Source organism: Nyctibius grandis, chromosome 6, assembly GCF_013368605.1.
Source record: "Nyctibius grandis isolate bNycGra1 chromosome 6, bNycGra1.pri, whole genome shotgun sequence".
Classification (NCBI taxonomy): Eukaryota; Metazoa; Chordata; class Aves; order Nyctibiiformes; family Nyctibiidae; genus Nyctibius; species Nyctibius grandis.
The window spans coordinates 10,281,353-10,306,158 of NC_090663.1; the positions used below are offsets into that span (position 1 = coordinate 10,281,353).

At 39.9% G+C, this 24,806-nt stretch overlaps 1 protein-coding gene across 1 annotated transcript; it reads left to right on the top strand.

Moving 5' to 3' along the window:
- The first annotated feature begins 2,448 nt into the window (after positions 1-2,448).
- On the top strand, positions 2,449-24,760 carry SH3BP2 (SH3 domain binding protein 2). The gene is made up of 13 exons (XM_068403843.1): positions 2,449-2,588; positions 8,226-8,365; positions 9,345-9,447; positions 15,161-15,278; positions 15,883-15,953; positions 16,355-16,443; positions 18,392-18,457; positions 20,293-20,881; positions 21,966-22,074; positions 22,372-22,427; positions 22,872-22,953; positions 23,208-23,267; positions 23,732-24,760. Exons 1-13 carry the CDS (start codon positions 2,479-2,481, stop codon positions 23,867-23,869), a joined length of 1,731 nt encoding a protein of 576 aa, XP_068259944.1. The 5' UTR covers positions 2,449-2,478; the 3' UTR covers positions 23,870-24,760.
- Positions 24,761-24,806: the final 46 nt, after the last annotated feature.

Consider the following 24,806-nt stretch of genomic DNA (forward strand, 5'->3'; position numbering starts at 1 on the left):
GCCGCAGAGACGACTCAACCCATCATCTAGACTAGTGAACTTATACTGGCAAGGATAGCATACTGCTACATGTATATTTTATTGTTCTTACTTTCCATTAACTAAAGATAAGTAGGACTGCTTTTGATGGGGAGCAAGAGCTGTTCCTAACAGTAGAGATGATTGGCTGACTTCCTCAGACACTGGCCCTGCTGGAATGAAATCCAAATGTTGGTTTCAGATGCTTTCGTTCTTCCTATTAAGGCTATCTGAGTGAAATCTCATAATGTTAAGAAATGACGTAAGTCCTTTTGAGTGAAATTCTCCCTAGGCTAGATTGGTGCAAGGCTGCTTCTCACCACTGATGTTGTGGGGACAAATGAAGGTTAGTCGTCTGAAAACCATATACCAGAGTTCTTTGCAAAACTGAATTTTGCATTGTGAAGAAGGATAAATTTAATACCCTCTCACTTCCCTGACAGACATGTTAATTAAATCCATAAGGATTTCATGTCTCTTCAGACTCTTTATTTGCCATTTTGAAACACAACGCTTCTGATTAATGTTTGGTCTAGAAAGTTAAGCTGAGTTTTCATTCTTCTAAAACTATGAAGCATCTAAATTTTTTTGTTGTTGTTGTTCCTCAGTGGAACACCAGCTTGTGTGTGTGCATGTGTGAAATAGCTTCTGTTCTAACTCTGTGACCATCTTAACAGTGTTGGAAATCACCAGAAAAATCAAAAGGGATCTTGGAACTTGAAATGAAAAATTCTGTATTTCTGAGTGCTTAAGTGAAGAACAGGAGAGGACAGCATCAGAAAGGTTAGAGTGGAAAAGCAGTATTTCATGTGTTGGATAAATGAGACATAATTAAAATGAGACTGAGGGCAAAGCGCACGTTACTATAGTTGTGGAGTTTGGAGGGGAAAACCAAAACTTAGGTTTGTCAGACCAGAAAAGGGAAAGAGGAACTATTTTGTTGGTTTGTTTTGTTGTTTTTTTTTTTCCAGCATCACATGTCCTCAAATGCTGTCATTTTCATCATAGCTTTTTTGCTGAGGTAGAGATAAAGGTTGCAAAGATGATAATGCAAACTTAGAAGAGTATGCTTAGGTAGCAGAGAAGTGGGGGAGGAAAGATTGCTTTAAAGCATTGTGTGTTAATGCTTAGAGTCTAAATTGGTAACTGATGTTGTAGCAGATAAAGCAAGTGAATTTAATTCACAAATTGCAGAGATGTAGTCCTCTTTACATCTTTTCTATGTGAAAAATCTGTTAATTAAGCCACTGAGACAACTGGGTATTGGTTCTTATTAAATAGCATTGGGATTTTGTGTTGATATGCTGATCCTTTTAGCTGGTAACAGGTGTGTGATATTTATGGTTTGCTTCCCCTTCCTATATAGCCTGGCTATGGAAGGAGTACAAATGGGTGCCCTGTGGTGAAGACTGAGAATGGCTTTTCTAGCTGATACAGCCATGGCCAGTATCTGAAATGTTATTTTCCTCTGTGCTTTGACAGTTGGGTCACAATAGGAAAAGACATTATAGAAACTTCTTCCTTCTGTTTTGGAGTACATTTCCCCCAAAATATGTGAAGTAAGCTTTACTTGGCATATTCATGTATGTAGGTTTTGTCCATCATTCTGAAACTTGCTAGTTGTTTTTGTCTTGTTTGAACTTCGTAGCCCGGGGTGTTGGTTAGTTACAGACAAAGTCAGTGAAACACTTAATCGTTTTAAGAGCTCCAGATGAAAATAAGTGTAAAACAATGACATTTATTCATCATCTGTTGGTGATACTTGTCCTGTAGAATTGTTGCCTTTGTGTTGTGAGCCTCTTGGATTTGAATTTTATTGGCTTTTGTGGTTTGTGTAGCATCGAATGTACGGGCTCTAAAGCATATATATGCTGCATAATCTTTCAAAATGGCTATTTTTAATTTCTTGGCTTGAAGAGGGAAGGACAAGCTCCAGCTACAGGAGAGAAGAGAGATGCAATACTTATCATAGTTCTGTGGTGCAGTGCCTGTATCTGAAGCACAGGCTTTTCAGAGGCACAGGCAGCATTTCTGAGCTGTGCCTCTGCCGGCGCAAGAGCCTGGGTACACTGTAAGAAAAAAGGACTACTTACTTTTTTTCCCAAGGGAAACTAGTTGGTTGAAAGGTGAGTAGGAAGTGAGCACTGGAAAACCCCCTCTGCTTTCTGTCTCACCATCTGGCTGAGGTTTGAGGTATGCAGGGTTTGATTTATAACCTCTCTGGGAAGTTGGGAAATCTGACAAAGATAGAGCTGCCCACTAACACTGGGGGGAAACAGGAAGTAACAAAGGAAACAAGTCATTGCCTAGGCGTCCCTTTTGGCCACGGTGCAGTGCAGATGCACAAGCAGTTGGGGCAGGGTTTCTTTTCCTTTTGTGTGTTGACCGTACAACAGCTCTCGCAGTCGCTTTCAACCTTATAATACACGAAACAGGGAGAAGTGCAGAGATGTTCCTGTCATGCCTGAGAGGGGTCATAAGTTATTAATGGCTTTGTCATCACAAAGGAAACAATCATTCGGTGAAACTGTCAGCAGAAAAACTATGTGTCGATCAGGCACGGTCACCAGGTTAGTGCATATTTGTGGCTTGTATTTCTGTCATCTTTTCTCTTTTAGGTAGAGTGCAGACTAAAACTAAGAGTAGATACTGCATCTGGGGTAAAATACTTTTAACTCATGCAGAAAATTCAAGGGTAAAGAATTGAAGGGGGAAGAGATTAGGCGAGTGTTGGTTGAAAATCTTTGCTAGAAAAGAAAAGCAAGTTGAAGCAAGTTAAACTGAGTAAACTTACAACAGTGTATCTCTGTTGCACTTAGTTCTCTGTTTCCTTTGTCCTGTAAGATTTACTTGACTTTACAGTGGTTGTACTGTGCTGTTAATCCTTTTGAGAGACTATTGTGAAAGGGGCTATTAGAAGTATTAGGAAATGGAATGTGTAACCAAAAAAGTAGGAGATACGGAAGAGTATTTCAGAAATACTGTAGAAAGTTTAATAAATGGAAAAGAGACCCAAAAATTTTGCAGAAAGCCGTTTTAAGAACAGATCATTAATGTTTAGGTGGTTGAATCGGAGAACTAGTTTTTGTTCAGGATTGCTGACAGCTCACTGGGGAAGCTTTTATCTTACAGTTTTGCTGTGTGTAACGCTGCCTCATTTTTCATTAAGCCTTTTGTAGAGACTGAAACTTCAGTCTCCCTCTGCATTATATGAGGAATGCATTCACTTCTGTAACTTATATATTTAATGTTATATGTAAGTTATATTCAGAAGGAAACTAGCGCCTTGCTTTGCTAGGTTTTACTTTCAAAATAGAATTTAAAGACTAGAAGTTATGAGGTATTACGGAGTTTAAAAAGTTCTCAGACATAATTTGCATAGAGATACTTGTTACAAATTCAGATCAGGTTTAATTTTTGTACTGCAGCTTTGGAGGCTGTTTTTAATTTGGTTTCAGCATGACCAAACTGGGCTCCAGGACTGACCGTAAATATTATTATAACAAGTGAGAATTTTTAATGCAACTTGTGGCAGCTGTAGTTTCAGAGATGAGAGTAATATGTTTTTACGCCTATATACTGCAAGATGTGGAGGTGATCACACCTGCCATATGTTCTGCTGAAGTTAAGCAAGAACTGAGGACTCATGGCTCTTCCAGGATGCAATCCTTTGTTGAATTAGCTTGTATTTGCTTTAACTGGGCTGAACCAAATAGCTCTTAAGGCCAAAAGGGGTGTCTTCTATAACGTAATCCAGATTTTTAATGTGGCAGAATTTTATTTTTACTTATGGAGGGACTTTTAGAAGTTATGCTCTAGCCTCCAATCTAGCTGTTCTATATATGCTGACTGAGGGGATAGGTTAAAATTACTTCACAGATGTATACATCTGCGTACTACACAATAACAGAAGTCTACGCTCCATTTGGAGTTTGAGTTTGGTAACGTATTGTTATGATTCAGAAGAAACTTCTGCATCAGACTGGCATTCTCTAGGTTACACGATGAAGTGTGTAATTTCACATCTTTTCATGCTGTTTTGACTTTCATGGTACTTTAAAATAAAAACCAGCTCATTGTGATAGTGTTTGAGAAAAGTATACTCACGTGGTAGACTTGGACTGACTTTATTGACACACTAACAATACACTGTTAAATTGGTTTAGTTTTTCGTCTGGCAGACCAGTTTGTATATATGAAGTAATTACAATAGTAATTGTATAAGTTCTGTATCATGCTTGGGAGTGCTAACTGCGCTGTTCTGTCTTTCCAAAAGCACTATCGAATGATGAAGCAAATCCCATAAACTGCTGTTCCACCATTTCTTCTATGACAGTCTAAGGCCTATCATCTCCCTCATGGGCACAGAATTATCATGGTGCTCATCTGAGAAACAAAGTGATGCAAGGCCTTTCACTGTCTGCTGCCGTCCTCTTCTGGTTCAGAGGGTTCCGTTCAGTGCTGTTCCAGTGGGGGAGAAGGTTGATTCAATAGTCACTTATAATGGGTTTTGGGGCCCTAATTTAATTATATGCATTATAAAATTTAAATTAAAATTAACTTAAATTTAAATTAAAATTTAAATTAACTTAATTTAAAATATGCATCTAGCCGTTTGGTGAGTGGGAAGAAGAATAAAGTGTGTAGCTGTTACTAGGAGCTTGCACAAAACAATGCATGAATAATGTCACCTTCTGTTTGTAACAGAGGGCCAGCATCAGAAAGAGAGCATGGCTTGGCTCTGGTTGCACTTAGTGCGCCCTTTCTGTTAACTTAATTGTCAGCTCCATGGAAGAGACTCTGCTTATGCACCTGGGGTGAAAATGTGTAGTGAGGTCTTTGGCTTGTAGTGTAAGAATGGAACTGCATAAGAAACGACTTGGAAATATCTTTCTGTTCTTAATGATCACGGAGCTAACAGGCTCTACAGGGACTTCAGTGCTTGCTAGCAATCTGTTCTTCATGTAATGGATTAAAAAAATTACAAGAGGAATATCAAGGGTGGAAGGAACCATTTCAGTGAGCAAAAGGCAACCATATTGTAGATGCTAAGACCAGAAAAATCTTTAAGAGCATCCATTTTTTCCTTTCTCCCACCCCTACAATAAAGAATATGTGGTTACATTGTTTTGTCAGCTTTCTCCCAGCAGCTTGATGCAAAATAGCATCTAGTGTCCTTCCAGAGTTATTTTGTACTGTCAAGAAGAAAAATCTGCTTGGGACTAGATTCAAAGTACTTAAATGGATTTTAGAAGCCTAACTCAAACACTTCAATTCAGAATACCAAAGTATTCCATATGTGTCTGTAATGTATCTGCAAATGAAAGTGCTTGAGGAGCCTACAGATGTGATGGGGAGTGCTATAAGCCACAGTGGGATCCAGAAAATAGGCATAGCAGCCTCAAAATCGATTGAAAAGCCCAGGGTATTAGGTGGGCTCTTTAGCTCATGTAATGTGTACTTAACTGCATGGAGTTCAGCCATGTCTCATTTTATTCACTTAGCTGGGATGGGGAAGTTCTGAGGTTAGGTCTCTATTCTCAGGACTGTTCTATAGTGAGCAGTCAAAAGTAAGAAATGATTGTGAATAAAGGAAGCAGAACCTGATACTCTTCTGTCCTTCCCCCTCAGTTAAATCCTGTAGTCATCACAGTGTAGGACTGGATTCCGCCCCCCCCTCCCCCCACCTGCAACTTGCTCCTCTGCTTCCATGATTTTTTTTTTTTTTCCTTTTTCCTGTCTGCCTGATATTCAGGCTTTTCAGGTGGAGGAGGAAGCACCCCATTCAGGCACACTTTAGTGAGTAGTCTAACTGGTCTATTCCTGCACAGGAGGCCAACATGACCTAGTCAAATATTTCTGTTCTCTGTATTGACCTAGGGCGGGATACCTTTGTCCCCAGTGTTTGTCATTGGCTTCCTAGAAACCTCAGCTTACTGTTTTTTTTGGATAACCTCTCTGAGACATTTAACTCTGCCTCTTCTGCTATGTTTTCAACCTAACATAACACCAAAGGCTAGGTGCTTAAGTCCTTTCTTGGTCTGTTCTGTGTAGTAAAAGCACACAAGATTTGAAGACCGATTATGAACTTGGAACTGTTGGATGGCATTGAGACTAATGTTAGAATTAGATCAAGAAAACTGAGATCAGAGTATATTTGTCTGAATAAAAAGTTCCATTTTTACTTAATCTTTTTTCTGAAACTAGAAACAGACTGAAATAACCTAATCATAAATTAATTTCTAATGTTTGAATGTTGGTGTGCCTGTCCTTAAAAGAAAAAATTGGCCTAGGACTTTCCTTTGCATTCCTCATTTCAAGGAAATCACTCTTAGCAGTACTGCAGTGTGGTTTGGGTCAGCAGCCAGCTGCTTAATACTCTCCATTTCCCTCACTTTGACACATCGACTTTTCTGCAAGATGTGGAGAAATAATTTGAAGGATTCTTTTTTTGAGGGGGGAGGGGGTAACTTTTGTTACTGTTTTTTTTTTTTTAATTCTTAGCTTAAAATATCTGTGCGTAGCCCCTTCTTGGACCTGCTAACACATTGCTGTTGCTAGAAATTTCCTTGTGGGGGAAGAGGAAGGAGCAACTCAACTTGGAAAGATCTCAATCATATAATAAGAACAAGGAGGAAACAGCAGAAGGAAGGATATAGCTGAATACAACAAAAGTAACTTATCTTTTAGTGGGCAGGAAAGTCCTGGAGGAAAAGTGGGAAATCGTGGTGCCTTGCAGTGTCTGTTGTGAGAACCTTTCTGGCGGCCTTGGATCCTATCTTCCCTGCTTGTGCCTGTTGTGTAACACTGGGGACTAAAGCCTATTCTTTATGGTTAAGTTTTCTAGGCTGCCTAGAGAATTTAATTGAGTTTAAACTCTCCTGGTAGAAATTGTTAGTAATTTCCACCCCTCCCCACACACGCATCATCAGCACAGAGCAGGCAGTTAGATCTAAATCCTAAACTGATCCACTGAAAGATCAATTGACTTGCATTTCTGTTTTTCTTAACACATATACAATGGATGTGTACTCTACTGTTGCAATTAATCCCTCAACAAAACTGTATCACTTGCTTATCCTTTTCGGTATGGGTGCTTCAAGTTGCCATCTTAGGCTGGAGAGACTAGTGCTCAGGTAGGTGTGTTGTGCTGTAGGCTCTTGGATTCCTGTACTGAGCTGCACTGTTGACTTCCATTACTGTCCCTTTTGGGGAAAGGAGAAGCAAACAGGATCCATTAGATTTCAGTCCTCCACTAAAAGCTTTTCAGTTCTAAACCATCATTCCTTTATCAGAAGCTAATTAACTGGAACTTCATTAGTTTGCCTCTTACCAGCAAAGGTCTCTAGTCCTACACCTGGTGGTAACAGACCGTTTTATGTCTAGGTCAGACTTCCCATTCACTTCATGCATGATCTCTTTTCTGTATTACACAGTAGGATTTTTAGCCTAGTTCTGTCACCAGTTGAAGAAAGAAAGGTCTCGTAATGATGTGTCAGACAGAAAAAACTACTACTAAGAAAATAATTTTCTTGGTAACCTGTTGAAGGTGATAGCAGAAAGAGTGGTAACTGCAAAGGGGCTTGGTGGAGCCTGGCATTAAATAAATGATATGTAAATTATATGGCAGTCTGCAGCAATCTGAGATAAACTTCATTTGCACAAGATGCTGTCACATACGACATCCCGTATGAGATTATTTACTAATGCTTTCATTCAGAATAAAACACGTAAATATAAGCAGTAAGTAGTATTGGATTTAGTAACTGCAGTTACTAAAAAATGACTGTTGATTCCTTCATTATACAGAAAATTATGTTGTGTATATATGCGTGGCATAGAACTTGAGAGAAGAAATTGATTTTCTTTCTAGTCACCTGCCTGATTAAGTCTCAGAGTGTTATCTGAGGCATTTTAAAAAGGTAAATACTTAAATAACATTCACTAGGCACTCTTCCATTGTTTCAACAACTGTCAATCACTTTTGAGAGCTGTATAAAAATAAATCGGGACTTTTTGCACCATGGTTTTTTATACATTACAAACTTCCTGGAATCTATGAACACCCGTCTGTGCTACGTACTTGACTGCTGAACCATGTTAGTTGTTTGGAAAACTTGTTGAAGGAAGCAAGCTTTGTCTCTCGGTACTCATTTCTTAAAGTAAAATCTAAGTTTTAAACTGTTTTTAATTATTCTACATTACAGAACAATGGCCTTGCAGGAGCAGGTCTGGCCAGTCCCAATGAAGGCAATTGGAGCACAAAACCTTTTGACAATGCCTGGAGGAGTGACCAAATCAGGGTATCTTCATAAAAAAGGAGGCACCCAGCTGCAGATCTTGAAGTGTAAGTTGAATGAGGTATTAACTAAATTAAATGTTTTAAATGCTTGCCTTTGGGACTGTTAACACACTTGATGTTAGCAGACTATTTAATGAAGCTGTTCTTCCACTCTACTTTGTCTGTACTGGATTACAATTTTACTGGACTATACATATGAAAGACCCATATTGAAAGAATTTCCTTTAATTGTTTTGGAACTGTAAATCTTAGATGATAAGTGTTGTGGTTGATTTTCTTTTACTTGATTAAATCTCTTGTCCTTGACATGTAGGATTTTGAAGACAGAGATTCCTGGGATATGTATTAATTTCAAATATTCTTTTCTAAAATAAATTAATACTGAGCTTTTTTTCCCAGTTGGTTATTCTGTACTGGAAAAGTATTCCCATCTTCTACTGCTGTTGTGAAATGGAAATTTTCTCACTGCCAACATTAGGCTGTACTTAAAAACAGTAATTGCTTCTGGAATCAGAATCTATTTACATGGAGAAAACTTAAGATTTTGGGTTTATTTATATGCTATTCATTTGCTATCCCTGTTTATAACTAAACTGATATAGTTAAGGACAAAAATTACTGCCTTTGGTAAAGGAAGGAGTATTGGCCCCCTTAAAAAAAGAAACTAAAACATCATTTTATTGGCAGCTTTATGTGCTTGAGGTGTCTTACATCAGCTTATTCCTCTAGTAAAAGAGCACAGGTGGAGGTCAGACCTGCAGTATCTTAGGCTTCTTTTGAAGTTATCAGATCAGCTGCCTCTCAAATGAGGGAAACAAATACTACCCTTAGTCCTGAAACTCTGGATGGACAGCTTTACCATGTGACTGATCATCAAGCTGTCACTTAACTAGTTTGTGCTCTTTTATAATGATTAATAAGAATACTAAATCTTAAACTATAATTCTACCCAAGTTAAGAGGTTCTAGTTAATATACTGCCTTTGGATTTGTATTTTGCTCACTTTTTTTCTTTATCTTGTCAGGGCCATTGAGATTTGTGATTATCCATGAGGGATGTATTTATTATTTTAAGAGCAGCACATCTGCATCTCCACAGGGTGCATTTTCTTTGAATGGTTACAACAGGTGAGTGCCAAAGAACTTGCTTAACTACCAAGCTCCTTTTACTTAATGCAGGGGGCTATGGTTTTCATTTCCAATGAAGTTAAACGCAGCTACATCTGTTATTTGGGTTAAGCACTGATCCCAGATTCCAAGAGATGTATTCCTTTCAAATTGTATATATGATGTTTCCTGTGCTTTGCAAGTGTATAGCCTTCATCTTTTGTAGTTTAACCAGTAAAGCTGTTAAAATAGCAATGGGCTTACTCTTGTTACTGACTTAATGCAGACTTTGCACATGCAGATACACGTGGATTCTTTCAGACAAAGAGTCTTTGTTCTGTAGTGATTTCAATGATCATCACAAAAATAGAAAGAAATATTTATGGAGTTACTGATTCAGTAACACCAATTAGTGTCAAACTGAATCAACTACAGGAGCGATAAATGAGAGAATGCATGTGCAAAATGTCTGACTCATTTCACTGCACGGTATCAATCTCAATATTTGCTTTTTAAGTTGAAGGCAGAAATACATGGCTTTCAAGTTAACCAGTACTATCAGAATCTGCTGGGTGCGGCATACATACAAGGCCTACTAACACAAGTCCAACCTAACTGTAGGAAATTGCTGTTGTAATGGATGCAAAGAAAGGACTAATGAGAGAGAGAATGTAAAGGAAATATCACATTATTGGTCCCACCACTGCAATTTTATTGTATTTGTAAACATATGTGTTATTCTTGTACTGCATAATGTTCTCAGACTTTTGGAATAAGGAAATATCTTCTACTAGAATGCGAGAGCTTTCTAAGTGACCACAACAATGGCATATTTTATGGCAATGCAGCTGTAAACATTGTAGCTAATTAAAAATTCAAGATAAATTTGTATAAGAAACCTATACTGTAACTTGGTCATGACATTAGCTTCTCTAATCACATTAATGTGAAGAATACCATGGAATTTGTACATCATAGAATCGTTTTGGTTGGAAAGAACCTTCAAGATCATCGAGTCCAACTGTTAGCCTAACACTACCAAGTCCACCACTAAACCATATGCCAATGCTAGGGACCATGTCATTGTTTTTTATTTATCTGTGTTCTAGGCTTGTAGAGACCTTGGTTGGAATTCGGACCAGGTCTTGGTTAGTGTTATGCACAGACATAAGCACTGAAAAATAATTTGAAATGAAAGAATTTGTTAGACTGGGTAGTTGCATAAGGTTGTGTGAAAAAAGTCACTCTAAGGCTTCCGTGGACTTTTATTTTGCAGTTTTCATTCAAGAGCCTTTATGTGTTAAGAGTGGACAGGAGATGAGAAAGTGCTGAGTTCACTAGTGACTCAAAATGTATAGTGATGCCTATTGCTAGTATCCCTCCCAGCTGTACCATGGGTATTTCCCACAGTAGCATCCTTATTAGCCTTACATTAGTGAAATAACTTATAGTTCACAGAATCACAGAATGTTAGGGATTGGAAGGGACCTCGAAAGATCATCTAGTCCAATCCCCCTGCCGGAGCAGGATTACCTAGATCATGTCACACAGGAACATGTCCAGGCGGGTTTTGAATGTCTCCAGAGAAGGAGACTCCACAACCTCTCTGGGCAGCCTGTTCCAGTGTTCGGTCACCCTCACCGTAAAGAAGTTTTTCCTCATATTTATGTGGAACCTCCTGTGTTCCAGTTTGCACCCATTGTCCCTTGTCCTGTCAATGGATGTCACTGAGAAGAGCCTGGCTCCATCCTCATGACACTTGCCCTTTACATATTTATAAACATTACTGAGGTCACCCCTCAGTCTTCTCTTCTCCAAGCTAAAGAGACCCAGCTCCCTCAGCCTCTCCTCATAAGGGAGATGTTCCACTCCCTTAATCACCTTCGTGGCTCTGCGCTGGACTCTCTCTAGCAGTTTCCTGTCCTTCTTGAACTGAGGGGCCCAGAACTGGACACGATATTCCAGATGCGGCCTCACCAGGGCAGAGTAGAGGGGGAGGAGAACCTCCCTTGACCTGCTAACCACACCCCTTCTAATACAGCCCAGGATGCCATTGGCCTTCTTGGCCACAAGGGCACACTGCTGGCTCATGGTCATCCTGCTGTCCCCTAGGACCCCCAGGTCCCTTTCCCCTACGCTGCTCTCCAACAGGTCTGTCCCCAACTTGTACTGGCACATGGGGTTGTTCTTGCCCAGATGCAGGACTCTACACTTGCCCTTGTTATATTTCATTAAATTTCTCCCCGCCCAACTCTCCAGCCTGTCCAGGTCCCTCTGAATGGCTGCGCAGCCTTCTGGCGCATCAGCCACTCCTCCCAGTTTTGTGTCATCAGCGAACTTGCTGACAGCGCACTCTATTCCCTCATCCAAGTCATTAATGAATATATTGAATAGAACTGGTCCCAGTACCGACCCTTGAGGGACTCCACTAGATACAGGCCTCCAACTGGACTCTGTCCCATTGACCACCACTCTCTGGCTTCTTTCCTTCAGCCAGTTCACAATCCACCTCACTACCCGATCATCCAGACCACACTTCCTCAGTTTAGCTGCGAGGATGCTGTGGGAAACCGTGTCAAACGCTTTACTGAAGTCGAGATAGACCACATCCACAGCTTTACCATCATCTATCCACCGGGTTACATCCTCATAAAAGGCTATCAAGTTGGTTAAGCATGACTTCCCCTTGGTGAAGCCATGTTGACTGCCCCTAATGATCCCCCTATCCTTGATGTGCCTAGAGACAGCACCAAGGACAAGTTGTTCCATCACCTTTCCAGGGATGGAGGTGAGGCTGACCGGTCTATAGTTACCCGGGTCCTCCTTCTTGCCCTTTTTGAAGACTGGAGTGACATTCGCTTTCCTCCAGTCCTCACGCACCTCTCCCGTTGCCCACGACTTAGCAAAGATGATGGAGAGTGGCCTAGCAATGACTTCCGCCAGCTCCCTCAGCACGCGCAGGTGCATCCCATCAGGGCCCATGGATTTATGGATGTCCAGATTGCTTAATTGGTCCCTGATCCAGCCCTCATCAACCAAGACAGACTCCTCCTCTATCCTGACTTCCTCTTTTAAATAGTTCCTCTTTAAATAGTCCTCTTTAAATAGTTCCTTCTGTGGCTTTGTTTTGGACTGGGCAGATGCAGGAAACTACAACCTCTAGCTTAAAAGTAGAATTGGGGGTTTAAAAAAGATGCAATCTCTAATTCTGAAATAATTTTGCAGTTGACATTGTTCTTAATGGCAGCTTCAGGGTGTTGGTAAGAGATATTTTTTCAAAACAATGTTATCTTGATTAGGTACCTAACCAAAGGTTAAATGTCTCTGAGAATCTTTTTTCTATGTTTACAAACCACCTTCTCTAAATATTAAGGACGTATGGAAATAGCGTTATATGAGGAAATTGGTGAGTTAAAGTTTAAGAACAAGAAAGTAAGCCCCAATAATGATTGTAAAAACTTTAATCAGATTTCTCTCTGGCTTATGCTGAATAAATCTTAAAAAAGTTACTTTTAGATTACCCACAGTCTTAGGATTTTAGCCTCCTTATTTGTTCCAAAGCCTTATAGGAAGCATTTCACAGAATCACAGAATCACAGAATGTTAGGGATTGGAAGGGACCTCGAAAGATCATCTAGTCCAATCCCCCTGCCGGAGCAGGATTGCCTAGACCATATCACACAGGAACGCGTCCAGGCGGGTTTTGAATGTCTCCAGAGAAGGAGACTCCACAACCTCTCTGGGCAGCCTGTTCCAGTGTTCGGTCACCCTCACCGTAAAGAAGTTTTTCCTCATATTTAAGTGGAACCTCCTGTGTTCCAGCTTGCACCCATTGCCCCTTGTCCTGTCAAGGGATGTCACTGAGAAGAGCCTGGCTCCATCCTCTTGACACTTGCCCTTTACATATTTATAAACATTAATGAGGTCACCCCTCAGTCTCCTCTTCTCCAAGCTAAAGAGACCCAGCTCCCTCAGCCTCTCCTCATAAGGGAGATGTTCCACTCCCTTAATCATCTTCGTGGCTCTGCGCTGGACTCTCTCTAGCAGTTCCCTGTCCTTCTTGAACTGAGGGGCCCAGAACTGGACACAATACTCCAGATGCGGCCTCACCAGGGCAGAGTAGAGGGGGAGGAGAACCTCTCTTGACCTGCTGACCACACCCCTTCTAATACACCCCAGGATGCCATTGGCCTTCTTGGCCACAAGGGCACACTGCTGGCTCATGGTCATCCTGTTGTCCACTAGGACCCCCAGGTCCCTTTCCCCTACGCTGGTCTCCAACAGCTCTGCCCCCAACTTGTACTGGTACATGGGGTTGTTCTTGCCCAGATGCAGGACTCTACACTTGCCCTTGTTATATTTCATTAAATTTCTCCCCGCCCAACTCTCCAGCCTGTCCAGGTCCCTCTGAATGGCTGCGCAGCCTTCCGGCACATCAGCCACTCCTCCCAGTTTTGTGTCATCAGCAAACTTGCTGACAGCGCACTCTAATCCCTCATCCAAGTCATTAATGAATATATTGAATAGAACTGGTCCCAGAACCGACCCTTGCGGAACTCCGCTAGACACAGACCTCCAACTGGACTCTGTCCCGCTGACCACTACTCTCTGGCTTCTTTCCTTCAGCCAGTTCACAATCCACCTCACTACCCGATCATCCAGACCACACTTCCTCAGTTTAGCTGCGAGGATGCTGTGGGAGACCGTGTCAAACGCTTTACTGAAATCAAGATAGACCACATCCACAGCTTTACCATCATCTATCCACCGGGTAACATCCTCATAAAAGGCTATCAAGTTGGTTGAGCATGACTTCCCGTTGGTGAAGCCATGCTGAGTGCCCCTAATGATCCCCCTATCCTTGATGTGTCTAGAGACAGCACCAAGGACAAGTTGTTCCATCACCTTTCCGGGGATGGAGGTGAGGCTGACCGGTCTATAGTTACCCGGGTCCTCCTTCCTGCCCTTTTTGAAGACTGGAGTGACATTCGCTTTCCTCCAGTCCTCACGCACCTCTCCCGTTGCCCACGACTTAGCAAAGATGATGGAGAGTGGCCTAGCAATGACTTCCGCCAGCTCCCTCAGCACCCGCGGGTGCATCCCATCAGGGCCCATGGATTTATGGACGTCCAGGTTACAGCCAAATTTTTATGTATGTAAGGAATTGCCTCATTTGAGACTCCTCTGGGGAAAAAATAAAAAGAAACAAACATCTAATGCAGTTTGTGAAAGAGGTTGAGTTATGCTTGTTTTAAAATAATAAAAAAAGTGCAAGAAAGTGTTTATAAGGGAAAAGTGGAAAAATTAACTTTTAATATTAGTTCTCATTTATTTTCATGGAAAACCTGTGTTTTGATTTCTCCTCTGTGCCTTTCTGAAATAAGAATTACAGGTGCCCTAAATACTACTTCCCATGGTGTGCAGCTTGTGAATTAATGCAGTTCATTAAAACTGTTGAACAGGTTAAAACATCTGTTTATAAGTCTGGCTGGTGGTTTTAACTAGTGCTCTTTCTCCTATCAGCACTCTTGCGTTGTCCTTTCTACCACTTTAATGGAGAAATACTACAAATGCACATATGGGGATTTTTGTGGTGTTTTCCTGGGCTTGGGCCTTATTTTTTGTAAGGCAAAGTTGGCCAGTAAAAGTGCTTTCTATCAGAGCTTTATGACTTGCACAGCAGAATTAACTTTCTAGGTTACGGTTTTAATGTATTGGTTGTTCTGTTTCTCAGGGTTATGCGGGCAGCTGAGGAGACAACATCAAGCAATGTGTTTCCTTTCAAGTTAGTTCACATTAGCAAGAAGCACAGGACGTGGTTTTTTTCAGCTTCATCTGAAGATGAAAGAAAGGTAACTTCCTACTACTTTTGCAATATACTTTTCCTTGAAGCAGAAAGTGAATCTTGGACTTCCCTAAAATCTAAATGAACTGGACATGCAGCTGTCACTGAAAATTGTATACCTAGTTCTTTGGGCTCCTCTGAAAGTCATGTCTGAGTTTTTAACTATTAAGTTAGTGTTAGTTCAAGTTGTAATTTAGGGAATGGCTATAAGCGACATACTAGATGTCATGGTTTTCTCCATATTCCTCATTTTATTTTTAGCCAAGGAACAAATATTTGTATGTTAAACCTTTGATAAAGTATGAAAACTGTTCTTTGAAATCTCTCACCCATAAACATACTATGAAGAAGTACCTGGCTTTAAAAATAACAGCTCAAAATTAGCAAACTGAAAGTTTAACATTTGAATTCATTCTTATAGCATTTTAGATAGTCAAAACATTTTGACTGATTAAGTCCTCTCAATGCATATTTAAAAGCATGGATAAATGCTATTTCAGTGTAGGTTCCTTGCACAGTTACTCTGTTCTTACAGAGGACAGATACTGTGCATCTTTCTTTAATGATTTGAAGATGGATGTGTTGAATGTTGTATTTTTATTCTTATTTAGAATTGGATGTTATCCCTGAGGAGGGAAATTGATCACTATCATGAGAAGAAAGAAGCAATAACAGAATTCAGGTATCAACCATTAATCTTTATTTGCTTTTTTCCCCTTTTGCACTTGCTCTTGGCAGTGGTTGTTTAGGCTCTTTGCACCTACAAGTAATTTACTGTTAAATAAAACAGGTGCAGTATGGCCCAAGAATGAAAGGCCTTCCTAATACATAGTTTAAAGAATACCAAGACAAAAATAAAACTTTTTACTAGGAGAACTTTAAATGTCAGCTTTGTGTAAAACAAGTAAAAACTTTAAAAAGACAGCAGCAAGATATCTGGCTATTAATTGGGAAACAGGATTAGATTGCTTCTGCTTTTCCAGCATTCCTTTCCAGTGCTGCAGTCCTGCCAACAGACATGTTCACTGTCCCAAGACCCATAGCACAGTGATGCAGAAGGTACTCTGTCTTCTCTTTTTGCAGTGACTCTGGTTCTGATGCAGACAGTTTCTATGGCTCAGTAGAACGTCCCATTGATATCAAGTATTCTCATCATTCAGCAGATAATGAAGGTGACAAATTTAGACACTGATAAATTATATTGATTTATTTGCATATTTATATCTTCTGGATTCTGCAGGAACTATTCCCATAGCTTAAGCAAACTGATCCAATTTGCAACTCTAAATTCTTTTTTTTTTTTACAAGGTGTGTAGTTGTTGTAATTTTAAATCAGAAGCAGATACTCTGTGCCATAAACCATTAGCAAAAATAAATGTTAACTAAAGAAATTCAGATCTTTCAAGGAGGTGTCTAATAATACTATTTAAAGTTGTTATTAAGACGGCATGTTGGAGAGTTTGTAGATCTAGCAAAAAGATAAAACTTTTGACTATGTCCATAGGTCATAGTGTAGAAATACAAAGTGGTCTTTATTATGAGAATTGAATATTATTGATGGTAATTGAATATAATTATAATAATAGGATATTAGTCACTTAAAAGTATGTTCTGAAAACATGCAGAGACAATGCAGTAAAACACTGTGGAGCAGTTACCTCCTATCTAGACTGTGAAATTAATTCACCTCTCCTGCAACACAAGCAGTCACCCACATTGGGATGTTGTTATATCTGTGTTGTAGTCTGTTTAGTATGAAACAGAATTGATCATCCCTCCAGTTCAGGAAGATCTTAGATCAGGCATAGGCTGGGCCTATGTGAAATGCATTCTTCAATGAATTTCAAACCGAGTAACTTTTTAAAGTAAGGCTCTGAAAATCTCATTCATAGCATAGCCTTTTTTATTCAAAATTTGATACCTGTTCATTGCTGTAGTTGTTTCACAGTGAACAGTTTGGGCCGAGTGTCGTTTGTTTTTTAATTAGAAGTGAGGACATTACAGAAAGCCTGTCAGGCATTCACAGCATATTTCGGCAACTGACTTCCTAGTCAAGAACTGTGTTAGTAAAATCCAACATGAGAAGCCTTGCCTCAAGGTTCAACATCGTTCCTTTACTATGCATTTTCCCATCTGCCCTTTCAGATTTTGAAGGGCAGGGTTGATTGGAGCAAGAACTCTCATTTCCTGAAAGGAAATTCCCAACTATTTTTCCTGACTAGGACAAAAAGGCAGGAGTGAGTCTTTTTAGGAAATCCGGTTCAATTGCTGCAAAGCAGAGGACAACAGACTCCTCAGCATTTCATGTAGGATTTAGTTTAGTACTTCTGTGTTTATGGGAGGGAAGGGTCATACGCAATACAAATTATGTTACAAGGCCTAGCAGGAGTTTAAATTAGGAAAATTAGAAGAGCTAAATGATTTTTATCAGATACTCTGTCTTTTTTTTTTTTTTTTTAATGCATTTCTCTGGGGAAATACTGCATGTTGTCCTTGAGGCTCCTATCATAGTCAATGATGAGAAATTACTGCCTAGAAGTAGCATGTTTTTCGTGTCTTGATTATTCTGACTTACAGTTAAAGGCAACATTGAAAGCATTTAAGCCATTTGTTGTGGTGTGGTTTTTTTGTTGCCAGAGCATGGCAAAAGAATTGTTTTGTAGGTCACTAGGCTTGCTTAGGCTTCCGTATTGCAAAAACATCAGTGTTTCTGTGTTAGGGTTAGGTTTGGAGGATTTGTTTTTTCCAGCTGTTTTTTCCAGTGCATCCATGTAGTTGTGTCTCTGCAACTGATTTGGATTTTTCTCAGGAAGGCTGTAACACTAGAAAGTGTTACCAGAAAGTAAATTTAACTTGAAAGACAGAAAAAATGTAATGTGCAGTGTAGTTCATCTCCCACTGTTGTAAGTGATGGCTTTCTTAAGTGACATCAAAAGCTAAGGAAACACTTACTCTGAATCGCAGAGAGGTGGACCAAAATTTTAAATTTTTTTTCACCTCTTTTAAAAAAAAAAAAAGCAAACTGAAAAATATTTGTTTATTAAAAAGCAGTAAGCACTCAATACTTTTTCTTGGTTCCAGGAGTACTTATCAGTCTGACACATTGATTTCTATCTATAGATTACGACCAGGAGGAAGAGGATGAGTCTTACTTGCAGCCAGATACTTCTGACATAGTGAAAGATGGTACGTGATTTCTTTCATTCCCTTCACAAAAGGCCCCCACGTGTTCCGTTTAAGAGGGCTAATCTGTCAGAAGCTAAACCCCCTTACATTCCAGCTTATCCTCAGATATTAGAGCGTCTGGGGGCAGCTGAGATTAGCCTCTGAGTGATGCCCAATTTGATACCTTAAATTTTGGCTGAGATAGGCCAAAGTCGGCAGTACAGTCTGTCTGCGTTCAACAGCTAATATGTTGAACTAACACAGGTCCAGATGCACTAATAGTGCAGGGCCCAGTCGCAGTCGATGAACTAACACGGTTCCAGATTATGCCGTAAATCTGGACGCATCCACCGAAATAAAATGCTTGTGACCAGTTCCACAGTTAAGGTAATTTATTGTAGCAACAGATATAGATTCTTTTAGATTGTCGGTGATGAATACACTGTCTGCAAAGCACGCTTAGGTACCTATGAACATATATATGTTGCAAGATGACTACTAATATGATTACAAATACAAGCTTGATTTCTGAGTTTCCCAAGGAAGCACCTGCTATAACCAAGTGTACGAGTCTTACCCCAAAGGCATCCCTATGGGTGGGGAAGAGAGGTTCAGCCCGTCAACTGATCCCAGAAGTCTGTAGTGATGTCTTCCTGACTTCTTAGCAATGGTATCTTCCCCCTCCTTGCCTCTTTCTTAAAGGCATTTTATGCTATTTTCCTATGTTTAGGTGGAGCTTGAGTGACTCTAGTCATAAATACCTTTATTATTGATTGATGTAAAATTCTCTGGCTTTGATTTTAAAGGAAGAATTCAGAGAGCATGGTCAGGGGCAGCGAGAGGCGGGTAGCTTTTGGGATGGAGGTGACGGAGGTGTGTTTTGGTATTATAATGAGTGAAGTTCATCCACAGGTCACTATTTCGCCACAATCGCTGGCTCAGCGACCAGCATTCTCGGTGGAATGGGGTATTATTTATTATTTGACAGTAGCTGTGTGATTTATCAGCTACAAGGTACCGTGGAGTTCCTGTACGTGCCTCGTTTACACAGAGCCTGGCCATGGTTATCTCCACACCGTTCTACCCTCTGTTCTCTCAGAGTTAGCACACCAGGCTCCCTTGGTGCCAAACATGTAAGAATGTAGGCCAGCTTGCCTGGGGAACCATCATGGAGCAGATTCCTTACATGCTGACCACGTCCCACGCTAGACACTTTCTTAGTTCTATAAGATGTAGATGTAACTTTACTCTCAATAAGTGTGCCTCCAATAATTAGTTTCAATAAGTTGCCCCCCGGTAGTTACTCCACACCATGAAAGGCCACCAATGAAGGCAATATGTGTGTAGAATGCCAGATTATTATTTTGCCTTGGTCGTATCTTAAGCATTGCAGGTGGTAACGTAACTGAAGTAATGCACAGGTGTCTAATCTTGAGAGGTATTTAGGGTCAAAAGATCCTAGTAACAGCAGTAACAATTTACAGAAAATGTTACATGCTTTTAAGGGCATGTTTTCTTGAAGGCCTTCTGCCCTGGAAGGACCTGTATCTGGTCATGAGCCTGGAGGAGGGGGAATGCTTTTAATGTAGTCTCTTTTTCTTTATTTTTTAACAAAGGGAAAATGCTGTGAAGTCATCATAAACCATGCCTGAATAAAAATTGCAGGAGTTTACTAGACATAACATTCAGAATTGTGTTGAAAGTTAAATGCCTATCCAGCATTTTGGGTACTATCAGACCAGATGGCAATGAAATACCTTAAATCACATAGAAAATAAATTTGAAAAGTCTTGTTTCTTGACATACAGTAGTTCTCCTCAGTGTGTCATGTTTTTTGGATGTTTTCTTTCTGTTAGATATGGTCCTGCCCCCAGCCTACCCGCCTCCACCAGTTCCTCATGTCAGAAAAGCTACCTACTCAGAATCAAGGGCAAATTCCTTTGCTGGCAAACCTACTGCGCCAGTACCACCACCACCTCCGAAAAGAAGCTTACCAGATATGAAACTAGAGGATGTCTTAAACATGAGAGAACCCCAGTTACAGTGCCGAGCTGATCCTAATCTAAAGAGTCAATCATCAAGCAGGAGACTAAGTGAGCAGCTGCCCCCTGTACCCCCTCTACCTCTTTTCAAAAAGCCTGCGTGTGCCAAAGAATCTTGCTCGCTGCCTCCAGAGCCTCTGCCTGTAGCTCAAGTTCTTGCTACTCCAGAAGGATGTGAGAAGCTAAAAACCTTAAACCTTTCACCACGAACTCCTCCTCCGCTACCAAGCAGTAAACCCAAGCTGTCACAGTTCACTGAAAAGCCTGTGGAGCCCAAAGTGCCAAGAGAACATGGTAAACCTGGACTGTTTGTGCCACCAGTGCTCCCAAAGCCACCTGTGCCAAGCCACCAGCCCCCAGCCATCAAGCCTAGACCAGAGAAGTCTTCATGTCCCCAGTTACAGTAAGTATGAAAATACAATGCACTATTAAATTTTTCCCGTTGTGTATTAGTTAACTTGTTGACAGACATATTTCTCAAATTCACATCGACATCTGTTTCTCTTCCCTGCACTATCCTTCTCTTCCTCAGTGTTGTGCTTTTGTGCCTCTGTATTTGTTATTTGAAAATTTTGCGATGAGTTCAGCTTCTGAAATAGTTCAGAAAGAAATAGTAGATAAACTAAACTGTAAAAAAAATTACACCAAAATTTTGTAGTTCATTTGTTTTCAGGTCTGTCTTAAAAGACCTTGATCGCAGTGAATAAGCAGCCTTTATATCGGAACCTCAGTGAACCGCAAAAACAGTTTAAGGCTTCTGTGGAGATAGGAAATGTGTTTCATTTTATATTAAGATCAGCTCTAGTAAGGGGTGTGGAACTAGTTATGGTGGCGAGTCAGATGCAAATACTTTTGTCCATTGGATCGTTTAGCAGCTCTGAAAAAAACAAGTAATAAACTCTTTAAAGATAGTACAAGGAAGACACTGATATACTGGAGTGAGTCCAGTGGAAGGCCACCAAGATGTTTGGGCTGTAGCACACGATACGTGAAAAGAGGCTGAGAGAACTGGATTCATTCAACCTTTAGGAAGGCTAATGAGAGACCACTGTTGTCTACAACTACTTAATGGGTGGGTGTGGAGAAGACAGCAAGACCTCAGAGGTCTGCAGTGATAGGATAAGAGGCAACAGGCAGGAGTCACAACCTGGGAAATTACAGCTAGATATTAGGAAAAACTTCACCATGTGGATGGTGAAACACCAGACCAGGTTGCTGCAGAGAAGCTGCGGAATCTCCATCCTTGGAGATACTCAAAACTTGACTGGACACGGCTTCCTGAGCTACCTGATCTAGTTGGACCTGCGTTGTGCAGGAGCTTGGACTAAATGATCTCTAGAGATCCCTTCTAATCTAAATTAATCTGTGATTTGGGGGCTAAACTGAAACTTGTTCTTCAGTTCTAGTTTTATTATCCCTTCAGTGGTTTGTGTATATTTGTTCTGTTTTCCTGAGATGTCCTTCAGTTTTTGTTCTGTTTCTGCCAGGAGATCACCACCAGATGGACAGAGTTTTAGAAGCTTCTCATTTGAAAAACCAGCACTACCCTCCAAGCCAAACCAACCCGATGATGATTCTGACGATGACTATGAAAAAGTAAGATCAAGCAGATGATCCATCCTCAGAGTATTTTTTACTTGCTTATGTATACTTTGGGGAACGTTTTAAATGCATTATTTCAGGAAAAAAAAACTTTCTGAAAACACAGTGCTGTGTGACTTCTTTTTTAGCTTTAAGGAATGCCTTGATAAATTCTGGATTTTAATATTGGACTAAATCGCCATTAATATTTTCAGATACTGATGGCTGTAGCTTATTTGCATAAGAAGTTGCTAGCATTTTGAGTTGTCATTGACTTTACACGGTGATTTATTTTCTTCATATTTTTTACAGGTTGGGCTGCCTGCTTCAATATTTCTTAATACCTCTGAATCCTTCGAAGTTGAAAGGTAGAATGTGACTTCAAAATAGTTGCTTAGGAGTCCTACAAAAACCTACACTGAACTGTAGCCCAAAGATCATTTTGATAAGTACAGTTTGCGTTTAAAAACACAATAAAAGTATTTAAATTCCTTTAATATGGAAACTTTTAACTTTTTACGGGAGTTAGTTCAGTGCTAATTTATCAATGGAAAATGCAGATTACTTGCAAAGTGATTTTGCTCCATCTGGAGAAGGTTGTTCTGCCAGGATGCTAGATGGGACAGAAAGCCAGATCTTCTGTGCTGTGTTGCTGGTTCAGATGCTGGGATAGTGAAATGCTTTCAGCTATTGATGTACTATGATTTATTAAAACTGAAACAGAGATTTGTAATAAGAATTTTAAGAATCTAAGCATTTTACTGACCTGATACAGAAAATGCTAATATATGTAATTGCTGTATTATTTTTAGGACCTTTAAAGCTAGCAGCCCACGGGGACAACCGCAAAATGGATTGTACTGTATTAGGAACTCATCTACTAAGCCTGGAAAGGTAACTTGCAGTTTCTGAATCTACCCCCTGAAAACATTTTTTATTTAAATATACTGTATCTTATATATGATAAAGTACTTAACAATTTTGATGTGCTCTTCCCTTAAAGCACAAAAATCTGAGACAATCACTATCATAAATTCAGTGATTTTTTTTTTTTTTTTAGGCTGGATTGTAACTAATTCCTTAATAATACATTGACTTACAAGAGCTTATTAGCATAGACTGAATATGTTGCATTTTTCTTCTTCAAGGTATTGGTTGTATGGGATGAATCTGCAGAAAAAGTGAGAAACTACAGAATCTTTGAAAAGGTGAGTAGCTGTGCTATGCATGTGCATGTATACGGGTATGAATTTCATGTATATATGTGTGTGTAAATTGTGCATGTGTATAGGTATATATCAGAACTAACAAGTTAAAGTCTAAACTTCTTCCCATTCCTAAAAGTAAAAATAAGCTGATTTACAAATATCTGGTCTAGGATGAGCGTTTGAGTACTCAGATCTGGGCTTTCCAGTTGCTGTATCATGCAAAAGACAAACTAGCTGTAAATGTTCACATCTAAATTTCAGCTCAAGTCAAATCCTAAAGGAAGGAATATTAAATTCCTCAGTTTAATTTGGATTTGGACTTATTTGTGTAAGTGACTAGCTTGCAAAGCAGTAGCTTGTTTGAAAGAACTTCTTAGTTCTGATGATGATGTTTTGGGGTTTTTTTAAACATTGAGTTGGAAAAATTATTGTCAATAATTACATATGTTTTTGTTCTACAACAGGATTGCAAGTTTTACCTGGATTCAGACATAACGTTTTTGAACATGGGAAGTCTGGTCGAATACTATAGCACTCATGTCTTACCTAGTCATGACAGCCTGATTCTTCGGTGTCCTTATGGTTACTCTAAACCAAGGTGACATGACTGGCATAATTCACTGACACTTAGGACAAATGGGTTCCCTACTGCCCTTGAATTAAACGTGGACTCCTGCCATTGTTGGACATCCCGTTGTTTGCACACAGAAACTTTTTCAACCATTTATTCTCACATGAATCATATATAGACTCCATTTAATGAACTCTTGGTAAAACCTTGCAATCCAGATCAGTGGATTTTGTGGTGTTTTCTTTTAAAAAGACCTGAACTGATTATGCTGTGAAAGCTGTCCATGATACCTACACCTTTTATAAAACTGCTGCTATTACTAATCCCCTTGGAATGTGGAAGATGGACTCAAACAAAGAAGTGGTCTGAATACAACCAATGCAGAAGAGGGAAACTTCTAGAAGTATATCAGAATTCACTTGTGACAGGGAATACTAATACTCTGACTTTAAGGCATTACTCCTTAAGTCAGCACTGGTGCTCAACTGAGAGTTTTTGTATTACTTGTATAGTTGACGTGTAAATAATGAAGATTTCTGTGCAAATAATTTCATTTACTATAGGTAAAGATGATCAGGAAATGTGGCTTTTTTTTAAGCTACCTCTTACATAAATGTAACTTCTGATGACAATGTCTGCAGTAATGAATATCAGGGTACTATCCAACTGATACGGTTGTGGTGTCCCACATATTACTGAATGATGTGCACTTCAGATAGGTGTGGAATAATATTGACTTGGCCTTCCTGGGAGCCCCATTACTTAGTTCTGAAATGGAAGGGTAGGTGCCGCTAGTATTTTTAATGGGTATGAGAAAAGAGAAAGGACTACTTAAGGTTAAGGGGGGAGGGAGTCTTCTGAGTACCCCAAATTCTGACTAGCGGTTTTCTCTCATGTTGTCATCATCAAAGGTTCTTTAAAACAAAACGCAAAAAAAACCCTGAAACCATGAGTATGATGCTACTATC

Coding starts and splice junctions, on each gene's coding strand:
- SH3BP2 (XM_068403843.1), top strand. CDS start 2,479: ATGCCTGAGAGGGGTCATAAGTTATTAATGGCTTTGTCATCACAAAGG. Junction 2,589..8,225: donor CGATCAGGCACGGTCACCAG/GTTAGTGCATAT, acceptor TCTACATTACAG/AACAATGGCCTTGCAGGAGC. Junction 22,075..22,371: donor CTGACGATGACTATGAAAAA/GTAAGATCAAGC, acceptor TATTTTTTACAG/GTTGGGCTGCCTGCTTCAAT.